We start from the raw sequence: 22,451 nt of genomic DNA on the forward strand, positions 1-22,451 counted from the left end.
GCCTTCCCGCCGGAAGCTGCGCCCTCTTGGTGGCGTGAGGGGCGGGCAAGGGAGGAAGCGGAAGTGACGTCACGTCCACGCGCAGGGCTCGCTGGGATATGCAGTTCATCCCGCCCCGCTAGCGGTGGAGCGCCGTAGGGGTTCGGACTGCGCCTCCCGGCAGCCTCTGCGTGCGGGCGGCGGGCGGGCGCGAAGCGGAAGTGCGTGAGGAGGAGGTGGAGGCGCCTGGCCGCTGAGGAGGCCGCAGGCGGAGTTGGGTCCGGTGAGTGCCGCGGGCCCAACGTGGCGCCGCCCTTCCCTCGCTCCGCCGTCGGCCCCTTCCCCTCTTTCTCCTCCCGTCCCGCGGGCACGACGCGCACGGGCCGTTCTCGTTCTCCCCTCCTGAGCCGGGCCTTGTTCGCCGCCCCTCCCCTCCCTCCCCCCCCAATCCCGGGCCTCACCGCGGCGCCCCCTCTCCCCCCCCCCTCATCCTAGCTCCGGGTCCCACGTGCTGCCTGCGGAGCCCCGGGCGGTGCTTAGGGCGCTCCCGGAGATCTCCGGAACCCTCGTGCCCGGGCCGGGCCCCGCGCCGCCTCCTGGCGGCACACGGCCGGTTGGGGCCGTTCCAGGCACAGGCCTTTCCGCGGCGCCTCATCCGGGCTCCTCGACCCGGGGATTCCCATTTTCCGCCCGAGCCTTGCCCTGTAGCCGGCCTCTGGGCGCTTTCTCCCATCATCGGGATCGCCCCGCGGGCGGATGGGCCCGGGGGGGAGGAAGGGAATGGGCAGCGCTCGGAGCCCTTCAGCGCTGACTGCACGGTGGGTTTCGTAGGCGGAGGGGTTCTGTGGAGTTGGGTGATGCCGTGCCGTGGCTCTGGGCACAGAAACACGTGTGTGCCTCGAATCGCCTTTTTCTCTAATTTGAGAGTGATCCTAACTTTATTTGCTTGGGAGAGGTTAATTTTCCAGACTCCTTTAAAGATATTGTGAAATCTTCACAGGATAATTAGTGCTGTAATTGTCTCCTGTACAGCTTTCTAAATACGTGTGATGCGATAAGTTCAGGAGAAAGGCTGTTTGGCACCTTGAGAGGTGCAGGGTGAGCTGTTTGCCACACGGGGTGTGCCGGGTTAGGGACTGCACAGTGCTTCCTCCTTGCCCATCTGGCAGGAGTGCTCCTCTTTTAGGCTGGTTGTAAGAGAAGTGCTTGTCTTGGTGTGCCTTAATGCATCTCACCCAAACGTGCATTATTGAAGAGAGCAGTATGCCCAATTGCTTGGGAAGCATTGTAGATGTACATTAGCTGAATGCGGGGAAGGAGGAGGGCCTCTGTCAGCTGCTGCTTCAGCGTTGTGTGCATGAGGCTGCTGGGTCACTCAGCAAGCTTCCCAAAGAGCACGGCCAGCTCAATCACCCAATTACTCTCTGCAAAGGACTCCTGCAATATTCCTTCCCTCTAGTAGCGAGGGCAGATCGTTAATTAATGTAATTTATGGGAAGGCCGATGTGAAACTTTAGGTCTGTTTCCAATGTGTCTTTTGTTTTTTGCTCCTGGCAAGTGCTGTGGCTGAGGAGGACTTCTGTGTGGGTGTTGGTTGTGGAACCTGATTTCCGTTTGTTTGAGAAGCGTTGGCTTTTGGAAATTGCCAATTGCCTTCGAGGGAGTGCGTTGTAGAGGCTGGAGAAATGGTTACTGAGGCATAGCAGAGTGTTTGGAGGAACTCAGCAGTTCTGAATGCTCGCTCTGTCGCTTTGCAGGGGCTTAGCACAGTGAGGCAGCAGCTGGCTTTGTGAGCTGCGTTGCTTGTTAGGCCATCTAACTGCAGATAAAGTCAGGTAGTTGGCAAAGAAAGCTGTCAAAAATTCAGGCTTTTGTGATCCAGAGTACTTGGCAGGCTCCAGGGCCTTGTGATCATATCTGATTTCCTGTTGGATTCTTATATTTTAGTTTCACATTCTCCTTAGTGTGAACTTCTTGTTTCAGCTAAATTAGGAGTAGGGAGAGGCATGTATAACAAATTAGTTTTCTGAGTTACCTCAGAAGGCCTTAAATTAGCACAGCCTGCTAAAAACGTAGCTCTCAAGGCGGTACTCTAGCAGATAGGCCTCAGTGTCCTGAGATATTACTGAGTTTTATGCACTTGTACGTATGAGAACATGGGATTTGTGAGTGCTGCTGTCAGCACAGCAGGGAGCTGCGGAGTTCTGGGGGCTGAGCTGCAGCACTGCTCAGTTCTGCACTTCCCACCTGGGTTTTCCTCGCAGGACGTGGTGCTGTGTGGACTTGCAGGCCTTTCAGTTAGCCTCCTTTCTCACCCAGGCACAAGGAAGTGAGAAGCTCTTGATGCTTACCTGGTAGTTTACAGTGAAAAGGCGACCTGTCTGCACCAAGGACACGGTGTAAGTTCCTCCTGCTGTCTCTTGAGGGTGTTGCTGTAGGGGAGCAGAGCAGTGGTGAATCTGGCTGCTGTGTGGCCTGCCTGTAGCTGACGGCAGCAGGTGTGTGCTGTGTTCAATCCATGCCTGTCTCTGCTTGTGGCTCCTTGTCTGTAGAAGTGTCTGTGTTTATGCTGGTGCCTTTCTGCTCTTTTCATTCTTAGTTCTGTGTTGCTTTACACAGTCTGCTGTGGGGGAAAAACCGGACCATAGTTCATTCCTTCATCAAAGGCTGCCTGGGCAGGTTTCTGTGGGCTCCTTAGTGCTGCTGTTCTGTGTGCAGAGACTCCAGGAGCAGCCCTGCACCTCTGGAGTGAACTTCTGAGCTTCTAATTCTACCCTGACTAAAGGATCTGCACTGCAAACTAAATAGGCATCCTACTCTCAGGGTCACGATAATGTGATTTAGCTGTCTGCTGTTTTCTGCAGCTTATTTAAGCCAGGAAGCTTTATGAAACTCTGTTTAAGAAAACATTTTGTCATCCAGGTGAAGCCAGGTCTGTGTTCAGTGAGTTTGTTAGTGATTTTTGAGATCGGTGTGCTGCAGAGGAGCATGGTTGATGCTGTTAGGAAGCAAAAACATTCCGTGCACAAAGCACCAGGATATGAGTGCTCAGCCATGCAAGTCAGCAGATTTTGCTTTATTTTTTTTTTTTTCTTTCTCAGCCTTTTTGGTTCTGTGTTGGCAAAATGGCACTTAGCCGTGTCTGAACTTGTTACTGCTGGAGCATTACACAGACCTTGAACTTCTCGTATCTGGAGAAGTTTATGCGTGCTGAGGTGTGTTTAATAGCTTGGTGTGCCAGCAAAATATCAAGGCTTTGGGGTCATTTGGTTTCTTCTGGATTATCACGGCGCAGAGAATTGCTCTGTGTGACAGAGCTGCTGCTGTGCATTTATCCGTATAGCTCAGTATAATTCAGCTATCAGTGGGTTCTTTTTCAGCAAGAAGACCCAGCTCTGCAAGGGGGAAGCGTGGCTGCAGGCTCCTTAGTGGTTTTCATGAAGGAGGGGAGCAGGTTAGGTTCAGCACAAGGGCTCATCTTGTTCCTCCCCTGGTTGCTGCTGCACTTTGGGGCAGTGGCTGGAACAAGCAGGTGCCATTTTGTTGGTGGCTGGCAGGCTGGGTTTGCGCTCCACAGCTCGTTTGCATGAAGGGAAATATCATCCCCTCTTAGCAGGGGCTAAGTGACAGGGCAGTCATTGCCACTGGGTCAGGGAAAGTTAAGAGCTCCTGCTTAATTTAGCTTTATCGTGTCAGAGCTATGAATAGTCAAATCATGGGATTACATTTCATGCCAGCTGAGAATGGTGTTTGCAGTGTTTCGCTCCATGGTAACCGGAAGCTGTGGCATCCACACAAAGAATAAAAGCCCTGAGTGCCACCCAGCCTGGCTGTGGGATGCTGGGTGCCCTGCTGATGCTGTCCTGCCCCAAGAGCTGCGATCTGCCAGCCCCCTCTGTGCTGTCACTGTGCTGTTCTCCCCTGCTGTACCTGTGCAGGAGTAACGGAGCCTCTCGTGGCTCCTTTGATGTGCAAGCAAATGGAGCTGCTCCGAATTTCACCCCCAGCTCCGTCACCCAGCCATCTTCAGCCTGCTCTGATTTGCTGTGTGAGGTGGCGGCAGGGAAAGAAAAGCTCCGGATGGGAGGATGCTGCAGCTCTGCAGCCTGCCAGCGTGTGTCCTCCTTGCTGTCTGCATTTCATTGTCATCTTGAAAGGGAGACTGAAAGCTTGGCCAGTAACCCCGTAGGTTCTGTGCTGTGAGAGCACACAGCGCTGCTCAGGGAGCTGTAAGCTGAAATCCTGCTCTCAGGAGAATTAGACTCAGTGTTAAGGAGTCCAACCTGCGCCGTAACAGCGTTGGATACGTGGTGTCTGGAGGGAGTTGTGTACCTGATTATTTCAAGCCCCGTTTATCTGCATGAATTATTTCAGTTAATTGCTCCTGTAGGGCTGTGGATGAGATTGGTTTCCTGAGTTCAGGATCTGTGCATACGCTGAGCAAGCATTTGCGTTCAGCCCTTTCTACATTGGGTGACTGGATGACATCAGAATCCTTCACTGTGCTTGTGAAATGCAAGCATTTGTCACTATCTCAGTGAGTTTAAATCTCTTATTCCCTTTTTTTTACTTAAGCGAGAACTCAGTCGCTTCTGGGAAAGATCTGAACTTTCTGCTGACTTTCTGTTCCCGGGTTTGGGTCTGGAAGCAAGATGCTGAGAAGCCTTTCCCTTCGTATTGTAGATGTTTTTCTTCCATGCTCCCCAGGAAGTCCAGCTGCTGACTTCTGTTTCAGAGGCAAACATGCTGATATCTGATCGACCTTTTCTTTGAGCTCCTTGTCACTGCCACACAAAAACACAAGGCTTTTAAAGCTCTAAGATGTATCAAACGGCTTGTAGCCAAGGAACTGGTGTCAGAAATAAAATCATCTACAGGTTTGCAGCTGGTCACGCAGTTTGGAAGGGATTTGTCCGAAAGAACAATGTGCAGAATCACTCTTTATTGGAAGAACCTATAAATAATTTTCCAGCCGTTGTATAGAATCTGTTTTTAATTATCTGAAACCTCAAACACACTTGAAGGAAAATCTTAGTTTTGAAAGCAGAGCAGAGAGAGACTGGAGCAGCTATTGACAAATGAATGCTTCTCTCACCATGGCAGAGTAATCATAACTTTTGTCCCCTGAAGCGTGTCTGGCACCTACTGGAGTAGAACGTGCTGTGCTGGATCTTTGGAGCAGGCTGTCCAGCAGAGTTCTTGCTGAGGATGGAGGGTCGTTGTAGGGCACAGGTAACTTCTGTCATCAGCCTCCTGTCAGCACTGGCTGAGTGCTTGCTCTTCTTTTTGAGCCCTTAATGAACTTTGAAGCATGTGCTGAGAAGTGCAGCTGTGCTTAGCTGACTTAGGAACATTGTTTTCATCTTTCAACCTGAGATGGAGGCATTTATGGTAGTCAGAATTGCCATGGTCTTTTTTTTTTTGTCTTTCTAATTTGCCCTTTGAGAAAGCTAAGCTCTGGTTCCTTGCGATGAGCTCAGATCTCATCACTAAGGCACAGTTTGCAGCAGTGAAACTGGTGCCATCAGTGCTGTGCTGGGTGATCTGTAGTTTTTCCGTGCTGAAGGTCGTGGTTGGTTATTGCTGAGTTCTGCTCGGTGCCTCCTCTGATTTCCTATCTTTCATTCTTGTGTCTTACCTAACATTTGTCAGTTCTTACCCCCACCTCCTGACATCCCCAGGTGCCACTTACCTCTGCTGGCACGCAGATGAATTAAGGAGCGTGGCAGTGGTGGTTTTTATGGAGCTGCAAATGGCACGATGCTGGAGGACTGCATTTCTAATTGCTCAGACTTTCTGTTTCCTGGGATTTTAAAGTTGCAGGCAGGGATCTTGGCTGGGACAAAGGCTGCTGCACTTGATGTTGGAATTGAGGAAGCTGGCTCCTTTTGTTTGCTGACAGCTGAAAATAAACGTGTGAATACTGAGTGCTTCAATGTGTTCTCTTCTCATTTCAGGTTTGTTTCCTGGTTTCATATTTGACACAACTCAGACAGTAAAACTGACTGTTGAAGGGTGCAGAGTGTGAATCTGCTCGAGCAGGTGGGCATGCGACAGAAAACAGGATCTTCAAAGGTGGTAAAAACTGTTTGGGGATTTGGAACATACTTCTACCATCTTTGCTCCTGGTCGTGCTGCAAGTTAAACTCAGTTGATTCTCTTTGTTGTCCGTGATGCTGTGCAAAGCTTTGATTTCAGTCAGTGGCTGCTTGAAAAGCAGCGTAAAACTGTTGTGAGGCCTGGGCACCCACAGGAAGTTTCTGACAGTAGTGGATTTGGCAGTGATTTTTTTTTTACTGCTTGGAGCAGAGTCGAGTTCTGTCAGAAGACATAAAGCCCATAAAACATTAACTTTGCTGACACTGTTTCATGACAAAGTTTTTCTGGGCGAAGTCCATTGAAGTGGCTTAGTGAGAGCATTCTCTATTACTGCATTACATGAGTATGATTGCAGTGAGAGGGCTTAGAAATGAAAAAGGCCAACTTCTGATTTTGTAATGGCCTCCAAGCAAGGAATTTTGTCAATGAGAAGATTCCAGGCTGCTGGTTCTCCATCTGAAAACTTTCTGATGATCAGCAGATGCAATTGTGTCCCTTTTAAGGTAGAGGGAGTCGGTGCTGTGGGAAGGCAGTTGTCTCACTGCAAGCAGGGAGGAAGTGTGACCCCTGTCAGAGCAGATTGCTAATGTGGAGTCAGCACAGCTTCTGCTGTAATTCCCACTCAGGAGCAGCCACACTTTACTTTCTAATGCTTTGCAAAACATTGTGTGAGGCTCTGTGTGTGCTCTGGGGGCCCAGCACCATCTTCAGTGGGGAAACAGAACCGCTGAGGTAAGTGGATGGGCACCGCTGCTCTCACAGCTCATCTTTACTTCCTTTACAGCTGTGTCTGAAGTGAGAGCAATTGGTAGGAAGCACTGTAAAAGCAGAGTGTCCCAGAGCAGTTTTTTTCAGCACAGGGACACGTTTTATCTCAGTAAGTAAATAATAGTTAGTAAATAATAGTTAGAAGGACTGCCTGTGTATGGCAGTAAGGTTACAACTCCCTGTTAATGTGGGAGATGAAATGGCTCCGACACTGGGTTTGCTTAACCTTGAGGTTGCTGTAGAGCACAGCAGTTTGATTCCTATTCTAGTAGGAATTAGCTCAGGTTAGGAATGTGTCAACTAGAAAAACACTGGCAAAGATTAAAAATAACTACAAAATCAAGGGAACTTCTGGGACTTGTACCACGCTAATGTTTAGCTAGTAAGTGCTTGAATCCAGGTGAACTGCAGAGACATAAATGGCTTCAAGCAGGTGATACTTTTAAGGTCCTTTTCTGGGCTTCTGAGGACTTGGACTTGGCTTCTTTTTTTTAAGTGGCATTGCAGCTGGATCAGTTCCTTGACTTGATTTGTCAGCACAGGAGTAAGCAGCTTCAGGAGGGGTTGAAGGGATTAGAGCTGACCTCACTACGTGTTTGGTGATGTTAGTAAGGGCAGTGTATGTTGGGCTGTGGTTCACCTCTTTGGCTTCCTCATTGTCTTAACCTGATTGGTCTGCCAAGCTGCTGAAGATGGTATTCCTATCTGGCCACAAATGTCTGCTCCTCTCTGTTGGCTCTGGAATGTATATGGTCAGTTGAGCTGCTTGAAATGAGGTTTTTTTCTTTTTTGTGGTATTAATTTTCAAGTTAGAGCAGTGATCTGATAGAACTAAGTGCCTGTATAATCCAAGCCAAGGGAAACAGCAAGAGTTCTCAGCACAGCACCAGCATGGTCCTCTGTTTCCTATGTGAGTGCTCAGTGCTGGGAGGGAAGCACCTGCTGAAACCTCTCCAAAACCATTACTGGCTTTTCATGCAAAAATTGCCTGACGATATGACGATGTGCTCTTCCAGAAGTCTTGCTTTCCTTCATGTGAAGCACACGATGCAGATGGTGGGCTGAAGTCAGTGGCCTGTTCAATGCTAGATAAATGGCTTCCTATGTTATGAATGAAACTTAAATATTGATTAATGAGTGCAGTTTCTCTTCTCAGCTTAATCAACTGTCTGTGGCGCTGCAGAGTTCAGATCTTTATCCCAGCCCCTGTGTGGAACAGTCGAGAATCCCAACACCAGCTCTCCCTGGCATCTGCTTCCTTTGCTAGCCTGCAGCTGAGCTCTCGGGTTTCTGTGAATGCAAATAGCAACGGGCAACTTAATCTGAGGAGGCAGGGAGTGGAGTTTGCTTCCTCTTCTCCAGGTCAGGGACCAAAGCATTTTCCATTTCCAAAGCATCTGAAGAACTAAACTGAAAGAAAAACCAGCAGGGAATCAAATCCTGGAGCATATTTTGCAACACGATCGAATGTTAAATTCTAAGGAATTTTGTTTATGGCTGGATACCAGAGATTAAATAGGTCAACCATTGCAAGCAGTGTAACTGCAGGACAGAAGAGACACCAGAGCTGTTCTGACCTGTCACCCTGGTGCATTTGGTTTGTCGCTGGTCCTGTGGGAAGGAGATCACAAAACGTGCTTGTTGGTTCTGTCTGTACTGCTGTGATGTGGTTGAAATTAAATGTCTCTTTAAAGGTTGTCATGCCTAAGCTAGCTGCATGGCCTCTGCCTGTTTCTGGTTTTCCCATTAACTTGTTGCTTTCAACTGTAGCGCTCAAATTCATAAATATTCTGGGTTAAAACCTTTTATTCTTTTTGCAGATTTCCTCCTTCAGCTGAAATAAATGTTCTGTTCTGAATTCAGCTGCCTGGGGCTGTCAGCAGGCGGCCTCTTGAAGCGCCCCTGTTTGCAGCCTCGCCGAGCTCCACGTGGCTGCGGAGGTCGGGCTGCAGGTGCCGCCTGTTCCCCCAGCTCTGAGGTGCGACTCCCCGTCCCAGTGACTTCCTTTCGCTGTTTCCTCCAGGTGTGACCGACGGCTGCTCTCAAGATGTCTAAAACCAACAAATCCAAATCTGGATCTCGTTCTTCTCGTTCGAGATCCGGGTCGAGGTCACGCTCGCGTTCCTTCTCCAAATCCCGTTCCCGTTCTCGCTCTGTTTCACGCTCGAGGAAGCGCAGGCTCAGGTGAGTGTGTGTCTGTGGGTGTGCCTGGTTTTCCTCTCTCCTGCTCAGGAGCTTTGCTTCTTTCCCATGGAAGCCTGGGGTTACCTGTTAGGACGGATGGTGTCCTGTGTCTTTGGGTGCTTCCTGCCAACCCGGACGTGTTGTGCTTTAACCTGCAGGCAGCTCAGCACTGCAGTGGTGGGGGGGGGAGAACTGGGGAAGGTGAAACCGTGGGTTGAGATTAAAGACAGTTTAATGGGACAGAAGAGGAAGGGAAAACAATATTGATGATTAAAAATATGTATTTCATATATACATGTTTATTATATGTATAGAACAAGTGGTGCAGAGTGAAATTTCTCACCACCTGCTGACCATGCCCAGCCAGTTCCTGGTGAGTGGTCCTCAGCTGTTCTGTGGTCAGAGCAGGGAAGATTCATAGCAAAACATGCTCCTTTGTGTTGTTAAACATATCAAGTTTATTTTTCTAAGCTTTTGATATAATTGATCCCAGACTTGAGAGGCTTTTGCACGTGTTGCATGCTTTTTCTGTCTTAAAAATGCAGTCGAGTCTCCATGTCAGTTAATAGGCACAACTAGGAAAGATAGGGGCAAATTTTTTTTGGTTTGTTTCCCTGCCCTTCACCTCAGCATACAGCAGTCAGTTAACAAAAGCACAAATTCTGGATGTGTGGGGTAGAGAAAGCTCATTTTGTTGCATGTAGCTTTGAGAAATCAATAATATTCATATAGTATTATAGTATAGTATACATTATATTATAGTATACATGAATAGTACATATTCATGTAGTTGTTTTTGCCCCCCTGAAGTGCTTCTGTCAGGCCAGCTAAAGGCCCTTTCTTCCTCGGCTGTCAGGACGGCTGCCTTTTCCTTTCCTTTCAGCTGAGTGTTTTATAGCTGGCAAAGAGATTGTCGTTGGGCTGGGGATAATGGGGTTCAGCTGCTTTTTCAGTAACCTTAAAGGAGTACCATTTCTGAAGCCAGTAGTTTGTAAACACTTGCAACTGTTAACAATTAGAGATTCTGAAAATGCAGAGTGAACCAAACATGCAGTTGGAGAGAGGGGGCATGACAAAACTCGGCCAGAGGCGGAGATTTCCATCAGACCAAGTTCTTTGCAGAGGGAATGCTGGAAAACTCGGTGTCATTTGGGATGATCTGCCTAGCTGTGAGGGAGCTGTGGTGGCTGAAAACAAAGGCAGCTTTTGCCAGCATGGTTGTTTCCTTCGTACTGCTGCTGAATCTACTGCTTTGTAAAGAACATTAAATAAAGATCAGTATGGAGGGTGTTGGTGCAGACAGATCTTCTGGCGTGGTGCTGGGACGTTTGCTGAGGTGAGTCTGTGGTCTGTTGGCACAGGGATCCATTGGGTTGTGCAGCGTGGGTCACAGCAATTATTCTGCTCTTCCTTCTGGAGACCAGCTGTGTTTCTAAGTTCTTTTGCTGCGTCAGTCTGCCTGAAGTTTCTTGCTTTCTTTATGGCTTTAACTGTTGCATAGCAGTGGGTGTTCTAGAGCTGAAGCAGGATGTGTTAGCTGGCCAGGGCTAGTAGAATTGCTGCAGAAGATACACACGACCAGTGTGTGTTTGACAGAGCTGTGTGGGTCTCTTAACATAAGAAGGGAGTGTGGAAATAGCTTCAGTTCCATTTTGCAAAGTCCTTCCTCCTTAAGCCCAGTTTTCTGGGCACTTTCTCTGATTTTAAAATCTCGGACTTCCAGCATAACTGTGTTTGTGTTTTTTTTTCCACCAGCTGGGGAATCCTTGCTGTAAAGATGGCATTGAAACCTGAGCTACTGTGGGGCTTCTGAGCAGTTACACAACTGCAATTCTGAATTTTTGAGTGGTAGAGACATCAACACAATTCCCCCCCTTAATGTTTTGTCTTTTAAATCAATTCCCTTGCAGGCTTTGGACTTGTCTTGGATTCAGTTCCATTCTTTCTGAATAGCCAGAGCTTTCAAATCGGGAGGAAGTGAGCAGAGGGAGTGCCAAGCATTGCCCCCTCGTGGCGTCAGGCTGTGGGGTTGCATCCCTCTGTTGGAGCATTGGAACTGTGGCAGCTGGTTCACCTTTTGGAACTCGATCTCTAGAGCAGTGCACCGTGTGCTCCAGTGCTGCCCTTCTCATCTTTGTGTGTTGTGCTTTGACTTTCCATGCAAAGGACTGGTATCTCATCTCGGTCAGAATTTTAGGAGTGTACAAAATAAGCGAGGATGCCAGGAGGTGGGAGATGAGACTTCAGATATTAAGTGGTGCCAATAATAATAAGATGTATTTGTTTTTTTATCAGTTCTAGGTCCCGTTCAAGGTCGTATTCTCCATCTCATAACAGGGAAAGGAACCATCCAAGAGTCTATCAGAACCGGGATTTCAGAGGTCATAACAGAGGATACAGGAGACCGTATTATTTCCGAGGCCGGAATCGAGGCTTCTATCCGTGGGGCCAATATAACAGAGGAGGATATGGGAACTACAGGTCTAACTGGCAAAACTACCGCCAAGCTTACAGCCCTCGCAGGGGGAGGTCGCGCTCCCGCTCCCCCAAGAGAAGATCTCCTTCCCCGAGGTCCAGAAGTCACTCCAGGAATTCTGATAAGTCGTCATCCGATCGCTCCAGGAGGTCTTCCTCTTCTCGGTCCTCCTCCAACCACAGCCGAGTCGAGTCTTCCAAGCGTAAATCTGGGAAGGACAAAAAGTCATCTTCCAAGGAAGCCCGAGCGTCTCAGGCCGCGGGAGAAAACCAAGGTGACGATTCGAAGGAGCAGCCGTTTTCGGGAGCAGCTGCTCAAGATGCCAAGGCGTCTGAGGGATCAAAGCCGTGGCAAGACGTGTCGGCCTACGGCAGCAGCTCGGCGTCGAGAGCTGCTGCTCCTGAGCTCAGCCCCAGGGAACGCAGCCCTGCGTTAAAAAGCCCCCTGCAGTCGGTGGTGGTGAGGCGGCGTTCTCCTCGGCCAAGTCCGTTGCAGAAGTCGAGCTCCCCGCTGTCCAACCCCTCGCAGATGAGCTCTGCCTCACAGAGCAGCGCCTCCTTTCAGGCAGGGTCTCATCAGAGCCCGTTTGACCACGGCTCGTCGGGTCTGAGCCCAACAAGAAAGAGCCCTGTGTGCAAAAGTCCGACGCCCATCAGTTCCATGTATGGTGCATCTCAGAAGGAGGAAACCACGGCTCCTGGTGGGGGAGCCTTCTCCAAGAGGCAAGTGGCGTGTTCCTTTGCGTGGCAGCGCTCTGATGGGTTGCTGTGCATGGGCAGGCACTCCCTTGCACACTGCTCGTGTCTGCAGCTGGGCTGAGGTCCGGGGAGTGCAGGGGATGGGAGCATTCCTAAGTGCTTTCAAGTCGATTCTTTAAGCTGTTTTGCATCGATTCCCTCTCAGGGATGTCTGAACTTTAAAAAAGGAAAGGAGAAATCTCTGGCTTGGGCTTTCCAGAGCTCTGGACTGACGTCCTTAGGCTTTACTGCTCTTTCCTCAAAGCTCAGGTTTTGCTTAGTGACTGCTTTAAAACATGATGCTTTAAATTATCTTGTGATGAATTGTTCTCACTGAGTGTTTTGTCTTCTCCCAGCAAAGTAAATATTCTCCTCTGTTAACCTTTTTGCTTTTATTTGTATTTGCAGTCTGTCATGAAATATTTAGCTTACCTATGAAACTTGCATCCCAAATTTGAAGTAGCTTTTGAGCCTTTTATTTCCAGTATGTTGTTTAAAGCAGAACAGCCCAGTTTGAAAGTTTTGATGTGTTGTTCTCCCGAAGCAGGTTTGTAAGTAAACAAACCAATTGGGTAAGATGTTACTATTTTCCTTAAAATACATCGGTGGGTAAGCTGTCTTATTTGTTGTAAGCCTCATTTCATCAGCTCTGCATATCCATTTTATTGTACATCTGTTGAATTTATCAACATCTGAAAGCCTAAGTCCAGGCTGAGAAATCTGCTGTACATCCTAACTGCTGAGGGCCCTCTGTACAAGCATAGCTTGGTGTTCTGTGAAATCTGGCTGCTTTTCACTGGAATGTTAGCCTCTCTCAGTAAGGAAATTAACAGCGATGTGTATTTTCTGCACAGGTATCTGGAAGAGCAGAAGGCAGAGAACGGGAAAGACAAAGATCAGAAAGTGACAAACGTGGAGAAGGAAAAAAATAAAGAGAAAGGGAATTTCTCTGAGGGATCAACAGACGGAAAGGCCAAATCTGATTCCTATGCATCCAAAGCAGATTCTGAGAAGGGATATCGTGGCAGCCAGTCGCCCAAGCGCTACAAGTTCCGAGATGACTTTGACAAGCCAAAGGCACCAGAGTTCCACAAGGAAAGTCATTATGGCAAGGAGGAAACGGATGATCAGGAAAAGAAAGAAAAGGCAAAGAGCCGTAAGGATTCGGATTTTGATGATGAGCCCAAATTTATGTCTAAAGTGGTGGCGGCGTCGAGTAAAAGTCAAGAGGAGGATAGGCAAGGCAAATGGGAAGGTGTGGTGTTCTTGCCACCTGGGAAGGAGAAGCAGAGGAAGTCTGAGGAGATGGAGGAGGAGAGCTATTCGGAGAGATCTAAAAAGGAAGAGAGGCCGGCGTCCAAGAGAGCTGAGCCGGGTCACCGGGGCTTTGTCCCTGAAAAGAATTTTAGGGTGACCACTTATAAAACGAGCCAGGAAAAAAGCTCTTCTCCCCCACCGAGGAAAGCCTCCGAGGTAAAGGAGAAGCCAGGTTCCAAAGGAGACGGGCTGGCTCCTGGCAAGTCCTCCTTTTCCATCACTCGTGAGGCACAGGTCAATATTCGGATGGATTCCTTCGATGAAGATCTTGCGCGGTAAGTCGTGCTGTGGTTTGGGGCTGCTGCAGTGGTGATTTGGGCTGCCTGTTTCTGGTCTGGAGCCCCTTTGCCTGTGTGTGAGCTGTGAGGCAGGATAAATATCACATCACAATGTATGGTTTTTGTGGACGGAAGCTTGGATTTGTTCTGGCACTGGAGGACTTGTGTGGCCCCTCTGCATGGCGGGAGGTTGGAGGGGTTGCTGCTTTACAGGTGCTGAAGGTACAGTACAAAGGTCAAATAACTTTCCCTGATTTTTTTTCTACAACTAGATGTAAGGCCATTTCAGAATGTCAATGCTTCTGCATCATTTTCTGTGTTACAGCGGCCTCTGGAAAGAGTTGGCTGCTTAGTGGCTTCTTGCTAATAGCAAATTAGAGGTACAGTGAAATGACAGTGCAGCTTAAATGGCATTTCCTCTGGAGAGCACTTACACATATTCTCAACGTAGTATTACCGAAACTCTAGGAAGCATTGACAGCCATCTGCCTTGTTTCAAGAAATCTTAAGACAGTACAGTGTACTTCAGAGAGCGCGCTGGGACAGAAGCAGCCAGTAAGTGTTGATGTGCTCGTGTGGGATGTTAGAAGTTAACCTGGGATTTGAGAACGGCAGCGGAGGATTGCAGCCAGCTGTGGTGTCAGAAGGAGTTGTATCTCACTGCGTTTGTGTCCGTGCTGCCTCCAGCTGCAGAGCAGCAGGTGATCTGAATTATTACGGTAACCTGGATCACTGCATTTCAGGGATTGAAATAAGCAATCTGCTCAAGCTATTGAATGCTTTTTGAGGTGATTTCGTAGTGTGACGTTACAAAAAAAAAACAGTCAGCTTCTGACTTCTGAACTGTTGGTCATCTTGAACCTGATTCCTGTGTTCTGTTTTGTGTGGCCTGTTTGTTTCTCCAGTCCAAGCGGCATACTGGCTCAGGAGCGCAAGCTGTGTCGTGACCTTGTGCACAGCAACAAAAAAGAGCAGGAGTTTCGTTCCATATTTCATCATATTCAGTCTGCTCAGTCTCAGCGAAGCCCTTCTGAACTGTTTGCTCAACACATAGTGACTATAGTCCATCATGTCAGAGGTGGGTCAGAGTCTGTCCTCAAACGAAGGTTTGCTCCCCTGCGTTCCCCATGCGAGTGCTTTTCATGCGCTCTGCTGAATGCTTGACAGTTGTTCTCTACTGGATGTGTTGTAGACAACAAAAGCAGCTAATGATGGTGTGATAGAATGATTCAGGGTGGAGGTGATTCTAAGAGACCTAGCTCAGCTCCAAGCAGTGCTAGCATGTGCTTTGCATCACGTTGCTGGGGTGGAATCCGGAGTCCAGTTGAACTTTGAAAATCTGTGCTGTAGAGCTCAAATGTTCCAGCTCAGCTGCGTTCATGTCGGGGTGGGGGGTGGTGGGGAGTGCTTTCCTTGTATGTGGTCAGAACTTCTCTTGCAGCCTGTGGTAATCCTCTCTTGTCCTTTTATCATGTAGCTCTGAGAAGAGTCTGGCTGTACCTTCTGTAAAACTTCCCTTGAGGTGGTGGAAGACAACCATTGTTAGATTTGACCAAGCTGTAGGACTGACGAGCTCTTTCTTTTTACAAAAGTGGTATTAATGTTGTGGCATTGTTTACTCAAACCCTCCAACAGAGCATCACTTTGGATCGTCAGGAATGACGCTGAACGAACGCTTTACCAAATACCTAAAGAAAGGAATGGAACAAGAAGCAGCTAAAAATAAAAAGAGCCCTGAAATTCACAGGTTGGTGGTGTGGCGGGGGGGGTTCAGGTCTTAAGCTCTGCAGTCGTTGTGGAATCACTGGAGAATAGGGGAAAATGGGTGGATCTGTGCCAGGCTGAGGGGGCAGCTGGTGTGGCTTGGTGTTGTGTCTGATCTCCCACCCAGCCCCTGATGAGACTAAGGAAGTTAGTTCTTAAATCTGGGAACAGAAGAGATGCCCTGGAGGGGAGGCAGTGCCTTGGTCTGTGGTTTGAGTTCCTGACATCTTTTAGATGTTATTGGATGAGCAGCTTGAAAAAAGTGAAATGTCTTTTTGTCCACAGCTGGAAGATACTTGAACAGATACTTAGTGAACAATAACTTCACGTCAGGAGAACTCTTGGATCAGAGAACTTAAGATGCTCTGTTGTAGCTTCATCAGAAGTGGGAAAAAATGAGTTTTCAGTCCCTTTGGGAATATCTGACAGTCTCCTTTGAAGTGAATCTTGAGTCTCATGTCTGCTGTCGTCCTGTAACCGAGCTGATACCTCTGTGCTTCCTTTGCTTTCAGGAGGATAGATATTTCTCCCAGTACTTTTAGAAAACATGGATTCTCTCAAGAGGAATCGAAAAGTTCCAGAGATCCCAGCTTCAAGGTGAACTGTCACTCTGATTAGTTTAATTCAACAAAATGAGTGCATTGGGCATGAACTTAACAGTGATGTTTTTGTTTAAATTACTCTCTACTTAAGTTTGTGTTTTTCTTTTAAGGATGGGCATAATTCTAAAAATGAACTACAAAGGGTTAATTTTTATTAAAAATGTATCAACAACCTTTGTGAAGTGGTTAGACTATGGTAAATGACCCCAAAGTCAATTGAGGTGAGCTTGAGAAAAATGAGAGGATTTTTGGAACAAGTGCCCATGATGAGAGAAGAGACTTTTTGTGATATTTGTCTGCTTGTAAGTATTATCAAATCAATTGTCTACATGCCATATTGCCAACCATGTTTTCAAAAAGACGTGCATGACAAAGAGAGGAGAGTAAAGCTAAATACTGAGCTAAGCAAAATGAGCTGTTAAGAGGGTGATAAATGGTGTTCTAACAACCTTTCTGTTGATTGCTGTTAGTTAACGCTCAGCACCTGCTGTGTAGAGCAGACCTTGGGGAATGCAGTGCTAGCAGCTCTGAGCAGCTCGTTAAGCCCCGGTGCTGCCTGTAAACCATCTTAGAAGTGGCTTAACGCGATGTTCTGGGTTTTAACCTTTGTGTGTTCACCTTCGTGCGTGTTGACATTGAAGAGATTCTGAACAGTCCTGCTGAAACCTTACTTGTTTCATATTTGTTTTCGATTTTTTCCAAACACTTGTGGCTTGACATGGACGATGGTGAGATGGATTTGATGGGCCTGAACTCTGAGCATCAGCTTGGCAGAGTGTGTTATAAACGTGGTTTCCAAACAGCTCGCCAGCCCTCCGTGAAACAGACGTGCCCTCCCAAACCCAATAGGTGTTTGCTGTACCACATGAGGGAGCTGCTGCTGATTTTGTCACTTATCTGCCATCCACCGTGTTGGGAGCAGTTGCATTCTCAGAGTAGAAATTAAAGCTCTTTGCCTGGGGAAAGCAGAAGAGCAAAAAAAAAAAAGCCAAAACACCCAACCAAAACCTGCCTGCTCCCACTGCTGCGTTATTTGACATTTTTATTTAACCAAAAAAAAGTGGGTAGAACCTCATGTAAGTAAAAAGTTTAACAGCTAGAGAATGACTAATCCTTTTGTATTTAATTCGAGGCATTAATCTGCTTCGTGCTGCGTATCGAGTCGTGCAGTTCCTGATCAGTGCAGCAGCAGCTGCTGTGGGGCTGTGTTGCTGCTGTGTGTGCTGTGCAGCTGGCCACCAAAGCACTGCACAATCACAGTGCTGTCAGTGCTGCTGGTGCTGTGCACCCAGAGCAGAGCCTGGCCCAAGGGCTGCAGCTCCCAGCGCCCCAGGGGATGCAGCTGCACCTCTCCCACAGGCACCAGCTCTGCATTTAGCAGCCATTCCTCCAGCAAGCATCACCAGCTTGTGTAGCTGACTGTTAAGAGATACAGAGGCCACGAGCTGGGTGCTGCTTAGAGCAGGGTGGATTTTTGGCACCTTCCATGCCCCACGCCAGTGAGATTCTTCCACATAAACAACCTGATCACTGCGTTTTCCAGTGGCCTCCACCTCTTAGCACTCAATGATTGCTGCCCCAGGTGTCTCCAGCTGGCAAACAGCTGCTTCTCCTTAAGTTTGTAGAGCCCTGCTGCCATGCTGGATGCTGCTGCCCTGTAAGAAGTGTCCCCAGGCCTTCCAGCACTGCTGGCTGGAAGTCAGCCACACACAGTCCTGCCACACACACACACAGATTGGGTTTCCAAGATGCTCTCATCTCACTGGCTGTGGTGCCCCATAAGTGTCAGCGTTCCCCTGTGAGCAGGCTGTTCTAGTGCTGTTTTAAACAGGGCAAAAGTTAAACATGTAGAAAGATGGGAAGCCAACAGATAAAAACTGAGTCTGACAGTGCATCGTTTCGCACCTTAAGATGGAGCATCGATAGCACTCAGATCAACCCCTGCCCTCCACGAGTTTGTGCAGTCAGGAGTAAAGTAGTGGTGCTGAGTTAGGGGTGCTGTAAGTCAGTGTGCTGAACTCTCCCCATCCCTGCCCTTGTAGGCTGAAGGGAAATATAAGGACGACCCTGTGGACCTGCGCCTTGATATCGAGCGCCGTAAAAAACATAAGGAAAGAGATCTTAAACGTGATAAATCCAGAGAGTCGGTGGAGTCCAGGGATTCGAGTCACTCGAGGGAAAGATCGGCTGAGAAAACGGAGAAAAGTCACAAAGGCTCAAAGAAAAAGTATGTAGGAAAGCCCACAGCCATTTCCTTCTGCATTTCGTGTTTCTGCTGTAAGAGCTGGAGACAGCCTGCATTTGTGGTTGTGCACCTGTGACATAACTGCTGTGAGTGAGTTCCCTGCGTGTCTTCTTGATGCCATTGTGTCTATCTGGAACGTAAAGTAACTGGTAAAGGTAAATGGGAAGTGGGAAGGCGCCGTGTGTCGCAGTGGGTAAGTCCCTTTTTCTTCTTGCTCCAGCTGTAGGCAGTGGCAGCGTTGAAGTAACTTTGCCTCAAGTTTCATTTCGTCCTTTTCTATTTGCTTGATTTTTTTTTCCACGGGACTGGAAAACTCTGGGAATGAATGCCTTTCTCCTGGGAGGGAGACTGAGAGGAGAGAGAGGCTGTTGGTCTCAGATGCCTGCTGATCTCCTAGCGGGCAGCACCAGTGCTTTAAAAGCAGCAGAATCTTGACAGAGAAGCCCTGGGACCTCAGCTAAATGTGCACGTCACAGCTGATGTTGAACTGTGACTTTCCATAGCAGGAAAAGGAAAGCATCGTGTCGATGGGGGCACTGATAAAATAGTTTGTTAGCCATCAGGTTACTGCAGAGCGATTAATCCAGATGCTGTTCCCCACCCTTATTTCCTATCACTGAAACAGGAAACACCGACGGGTGCGTGAGAGGTCCAGGTCCAGCTCATCGTCCTCACGCTCCTCGCATTCAGTGAAAGCAGAGGAGTATCCTGAGGAGCCTGAGGAGAGGGAGGAAAGCACCACAGGCTTTGACAAGTCCCGACTTGGAACTAAGGAATTCACAGGTCCAAATGAGAGAGGAAGAGCCCGAGGGACCTTTGTAAGTGCTTCCCCAGCCCGGGTGTCAGTTGCAGGGCAGTCAGAGGCAGGCACTGCGCCTCGTGCTGCGCTTAAAGCGTTCTGTTATGGTGAAGCCTGCAAGTCCTTGGTTGTGGATGAGCCAGAATGTGATCCCTGCAGACCTGCAGCACAAACCAGGCTGTTGGGAACGCAGCCGGGCAGCTGAGCTCGAGGTGCAGAGTGCAGCCTGGAAGCTGCTGTACGTCAGTGGGGTAGGCTGGGGGGGGAGGCTCAGCTTTGTGCCTTGGGTACACAGGAGTCTGTGCGTGTTGGATGCTTTCTTGTGGGTGCTCAGGAAACACCTCTCTCCACATGAACTGTACTGGGTGATGTCATCCGTGGGGATTGAAAACCATGAGATGCTGTGAGCTGTTATTGAAGGGTTGCAGGTGCTCCTGGCTTGCTGGGAAGCGGTGCTGCATCGCAGCTGTTTGACTTTCCTTCCATGTTTTGCTCTTACAGCAGTTCAGAGCGAGGGGGAGAGGATGGGGCAGAGGCAACTTTTCAGGCAACAACAACAGCAACAGTGGTGGCAACAACGACTTCCAGAAGAGAAGCAGAGAAGAGGATTGGGATCCCGAGTACACGCCGAAGAGCAAGAAGTACTACCTGGTACGTGTGCTGAGTGTGGGACAGCTGAGCAGCACGGCTGGGGCGGCCCCAGTGCTCGTGACCACCAGGAAGCTGCTGGCTCCCCGCTGAGGAGGAGCTCTGCTCATGGCAGCTTGCTTTGCCTTTAATTGGCCCCTAGATTTGATTGTAAGATGCCATTTCTCAGTGGCAAAGCCTTTGTGCAGCGTCGCAGGAGCCGGCCTGTGCTGCTTTTGGCCCTTCTGCCCTCGCTGAACTCCGGCTTCCTGCCTGGTGGCCCTGTGCTGTTCCTGCTGGTAGCAGGGTGTCACCCCACGGGTGGCCCTTTGACAAAGGGGGAGTTTTAAGCAGCACAGCTCCTTTGTTTCTCTTCCCGATCTGGGGTGCGTGAGATCCTCACCCTTCCATCCTGCGCCTCACACGACCAAGCCTAGATTCCATTTCGCTGCCTGCCTTCTCTCTGGGCAGCCTGGGGTCGCCTTCTCCCCGCTGCCCCCCTGCTCTGTGTCACTGCTGTCCCTGCCTTCCTCCTGCAGCACGATGACCGCGAGGGCGAAGGCGCCGACAAGTGGGTGAGCAGAGGCCGCGGCCGCGGCGCCTTCCCACGAGGCCGAGGGCGTTTCATGTTCAGGAAGTCGAGCACCAGCCCCAAATGGGCTCACGATAAATTCAGCGGCGAAGAAGGAGAGATCGAAGACGACGAGAGCGGGGCGGAGAACAGGGAGGACAAGGACAGCCTGCCGTCGGCGGCCGAGTAGCGGCGGCGCTGGAGAGGCCCAGCGGCCCCTGAGGGCTCTGCCACGACCTGACACAGCCCCGAGTTCCCTGCCTTCTCACAGCTCTGCCCCTCCGTGCGGCCGAGCCGCATCCCTTGTGCTTGGGGCACGGAGAGCCTCTTCCCAAAGACGTCGGGCACCGACTGAGTGCTGCGTGAGGCCCTGGCCGTTCTGCCCGTGCCCTCGGGGCATGGCTGTGTTTGTTCTGGGGGTTGATTTGATAACGGGCTTTGAAGGCGCCGCGGGGTTGGGTTTGTGCCCAGCTGTAGTCCAATAGTCGATGGTTTTGTTTCTCTTTTCTAATTTGAAGTAGTACAGCTCGGGGTTTTCTCGCCCGTTCCCATTCTTCCCCCCTGTTGTGTATTCCGTTTTGTTTTTTTTAATTTCATACTCTCCTTTTAGGCCTTTGTGTAGTAACATCAATTAAATGATAATTTTGGAAACTCTTTTTGGTTCTTGAAGTAAGAAGCGATGAAGCATGTGAATAAAGATCTAAATGTTAACGTGTTGGGACCAAACTGCTATGATTTTGGTTTTTTTAAATGGGTTTTTTTTTTAATGTGAGACAGTTGACTTCTGGGGCCTTACAAAAATGCCTGTTTCTTTCCTTTGTTTTGTTTTGTTTGAAAGGCAACAAAACGAGCGTGATTTTAAAGGGAAAAGAAAAGCTGCCCCCTTTCTGCCTGCTGTTGGTGTGCATTTGGCCTGGTGTCCTGCAGCCCCCCCTGCCCTGTCCCCCCTGCTGCCCTGACCCCCAGCTAACGCTTCCCTAAGGCCCCTCAGCGCTGCCCCAGGTTACAAACGACGCAGCGCAGACGAGGATTTTTCCATGTTTTTAATTGATTTGTTGATAAAAATGAAGGCAAATCTCTGCTGCTCTGCCCGGCCGTGGCCACGCGTGGCTTTTTGGCTTCTGCTTCCAAGGAGAATCCAGGGCAGCAGCGCTGGGCTCAGGGCTCTGCTCTGCTCCCCGCTGCCCCCCGCACGCAGCGGCTGCAGCTCGGTTTCTTTCCACTCGAGCAGCTCCTCTTTAGCAAACCCCTGATGTTGGTCGTGCAAATAAAACGCAATAAAACGAGGCGGTGGAGCGGCTTGCTTCTGTGTCGCAGTGCTGCCCAGCCCTCCTCCCCCCTCTGCTGCGTTCTGGCATTAAACCTCCGTGCCCCTCAGCCGTGGAGGACAGCATTGGTCGCCGCCGCTGATGCTCAGCGCGGTTTTTGCACGGCTCTCGCTGCACAGGAAGGCGCAGCTCCGCTGTGCCCGGTGTGGGGCGATGGTTTGCAGTCTGTGTTTTCCTTCTCGCTGGAATTTGAGCCCTTAAACCGACGCGGGACAAAAGGAGCTCAGTGCTCGCTGCTCCTGCAGCTCCTGCTCCCGCCGCTGGTGGTTGGGCGCAGGGCTTTGGGCTGCAGCTCGTGCTCCTCTTCCATGGGTTCAGTGTCACCAGCTGGGGGCCTTCGGCTGCAGGAGAATTCACTGCTGAGTACAGAAGCCCCCCCAGCCCCCCTGCTGCTCTGCGGCCTCTGTGCTCCGCGCAGCCCCCCGTGCTCGAGGTTGGGGCTCAGCTCTGCTGTGTTTCCGTAGCTCAGTGGCCCCCACTGAAGCTGAGAGTCACGGCTGGGGGGCGCGGGGCCCCGGCAGCCCCATCACCGCATGGGAGCAGAGCAGGGAGCAGCGCCTCTTCCTCCTCCTCCTCCTCCTCTGGAACGGGCTGCCCAGGGAGGTGGTGGAGTCTCCTGCTCTGCAGATGTTCAAGACCTGCCTGGATGCCGACCTGTGCGACCTGCTGTAGGGAAC

General features: G+C 49.7%; 1 protein-coding gene across 6 annotated transcripts; it reads left to right on the forward strand.

The window, feature by feature from the left end:
- Nucleotides 1-163: 163 nt before the first annotated feature.
- Nucleotides 164-21,172, forward strand: THRAP3 (thyroid hormone receptor associated protein 3). 6 transcript variants are annotated; one of them, XM_042833869.1, is made up of 12 exons: nucleotides 164-262; nucleotides 5,937-6,054; nucleotides 8,870-9,030; nucleotides 11,326-12,228; nucleotides 13,098-13,835; nucleotides 14,744-14,916; nucleotides 15,474-15,585; nucleotides 16,115-16,199; nucleotides 18,247-18,431; nucleotides 19,075-19,267; nucleotides 19,750-19,899; nucleotides 20,415-21,172. In XM_042833869.1, exons 3-12 carry the CDS (start codon nucleotides 8,894-8,896, stop codon nucleotides 20,634-20,636), a joined length of 2,898 nt encoding a protein of 965 aa, XP_042689803.1. In that variant the 5' UTR covers nucleotides 164-262; nucleotides 5,937-6,054; nucleotides 8,870-8,893; the 3' UTR covers nucleotides 20,637-21,172. The 6 variants fall into 6 exon arrangements, with proteins under 6 accessions (XP_042689803.1, XP_042689801.1, XP_042689806.1 ...); XM_042833867.1 differs by having other exon boundaries at nucleotides 5,937-6,021; XM_042833872.1 differs by having other exon boundaries at nucleotides 5,937-6,021; nucleotides 19,753-19,899.
- The last annotated feature ends 1,279 nt before the right edge of the window (nucleotides 21,173-22,451 follow it).

The sequence above is a fragment of the Centrocercus urophasianus genome, unplaced genomic scaffold, assembly GCF_019232065.1.
Source record: "Centrocercus urophasianus isolate 14NV4802_14NV808 unplaced genomic scaffold, USGS_Curo_1.0 seq_43, whole genome shotgun sequence".
Taxonomy (NCBI): Eukaryota; Metazoa; Chordata; class Aves; order Galliformes; family Phasianidae; genus Centrocercus; species Centrocercus urophasianus.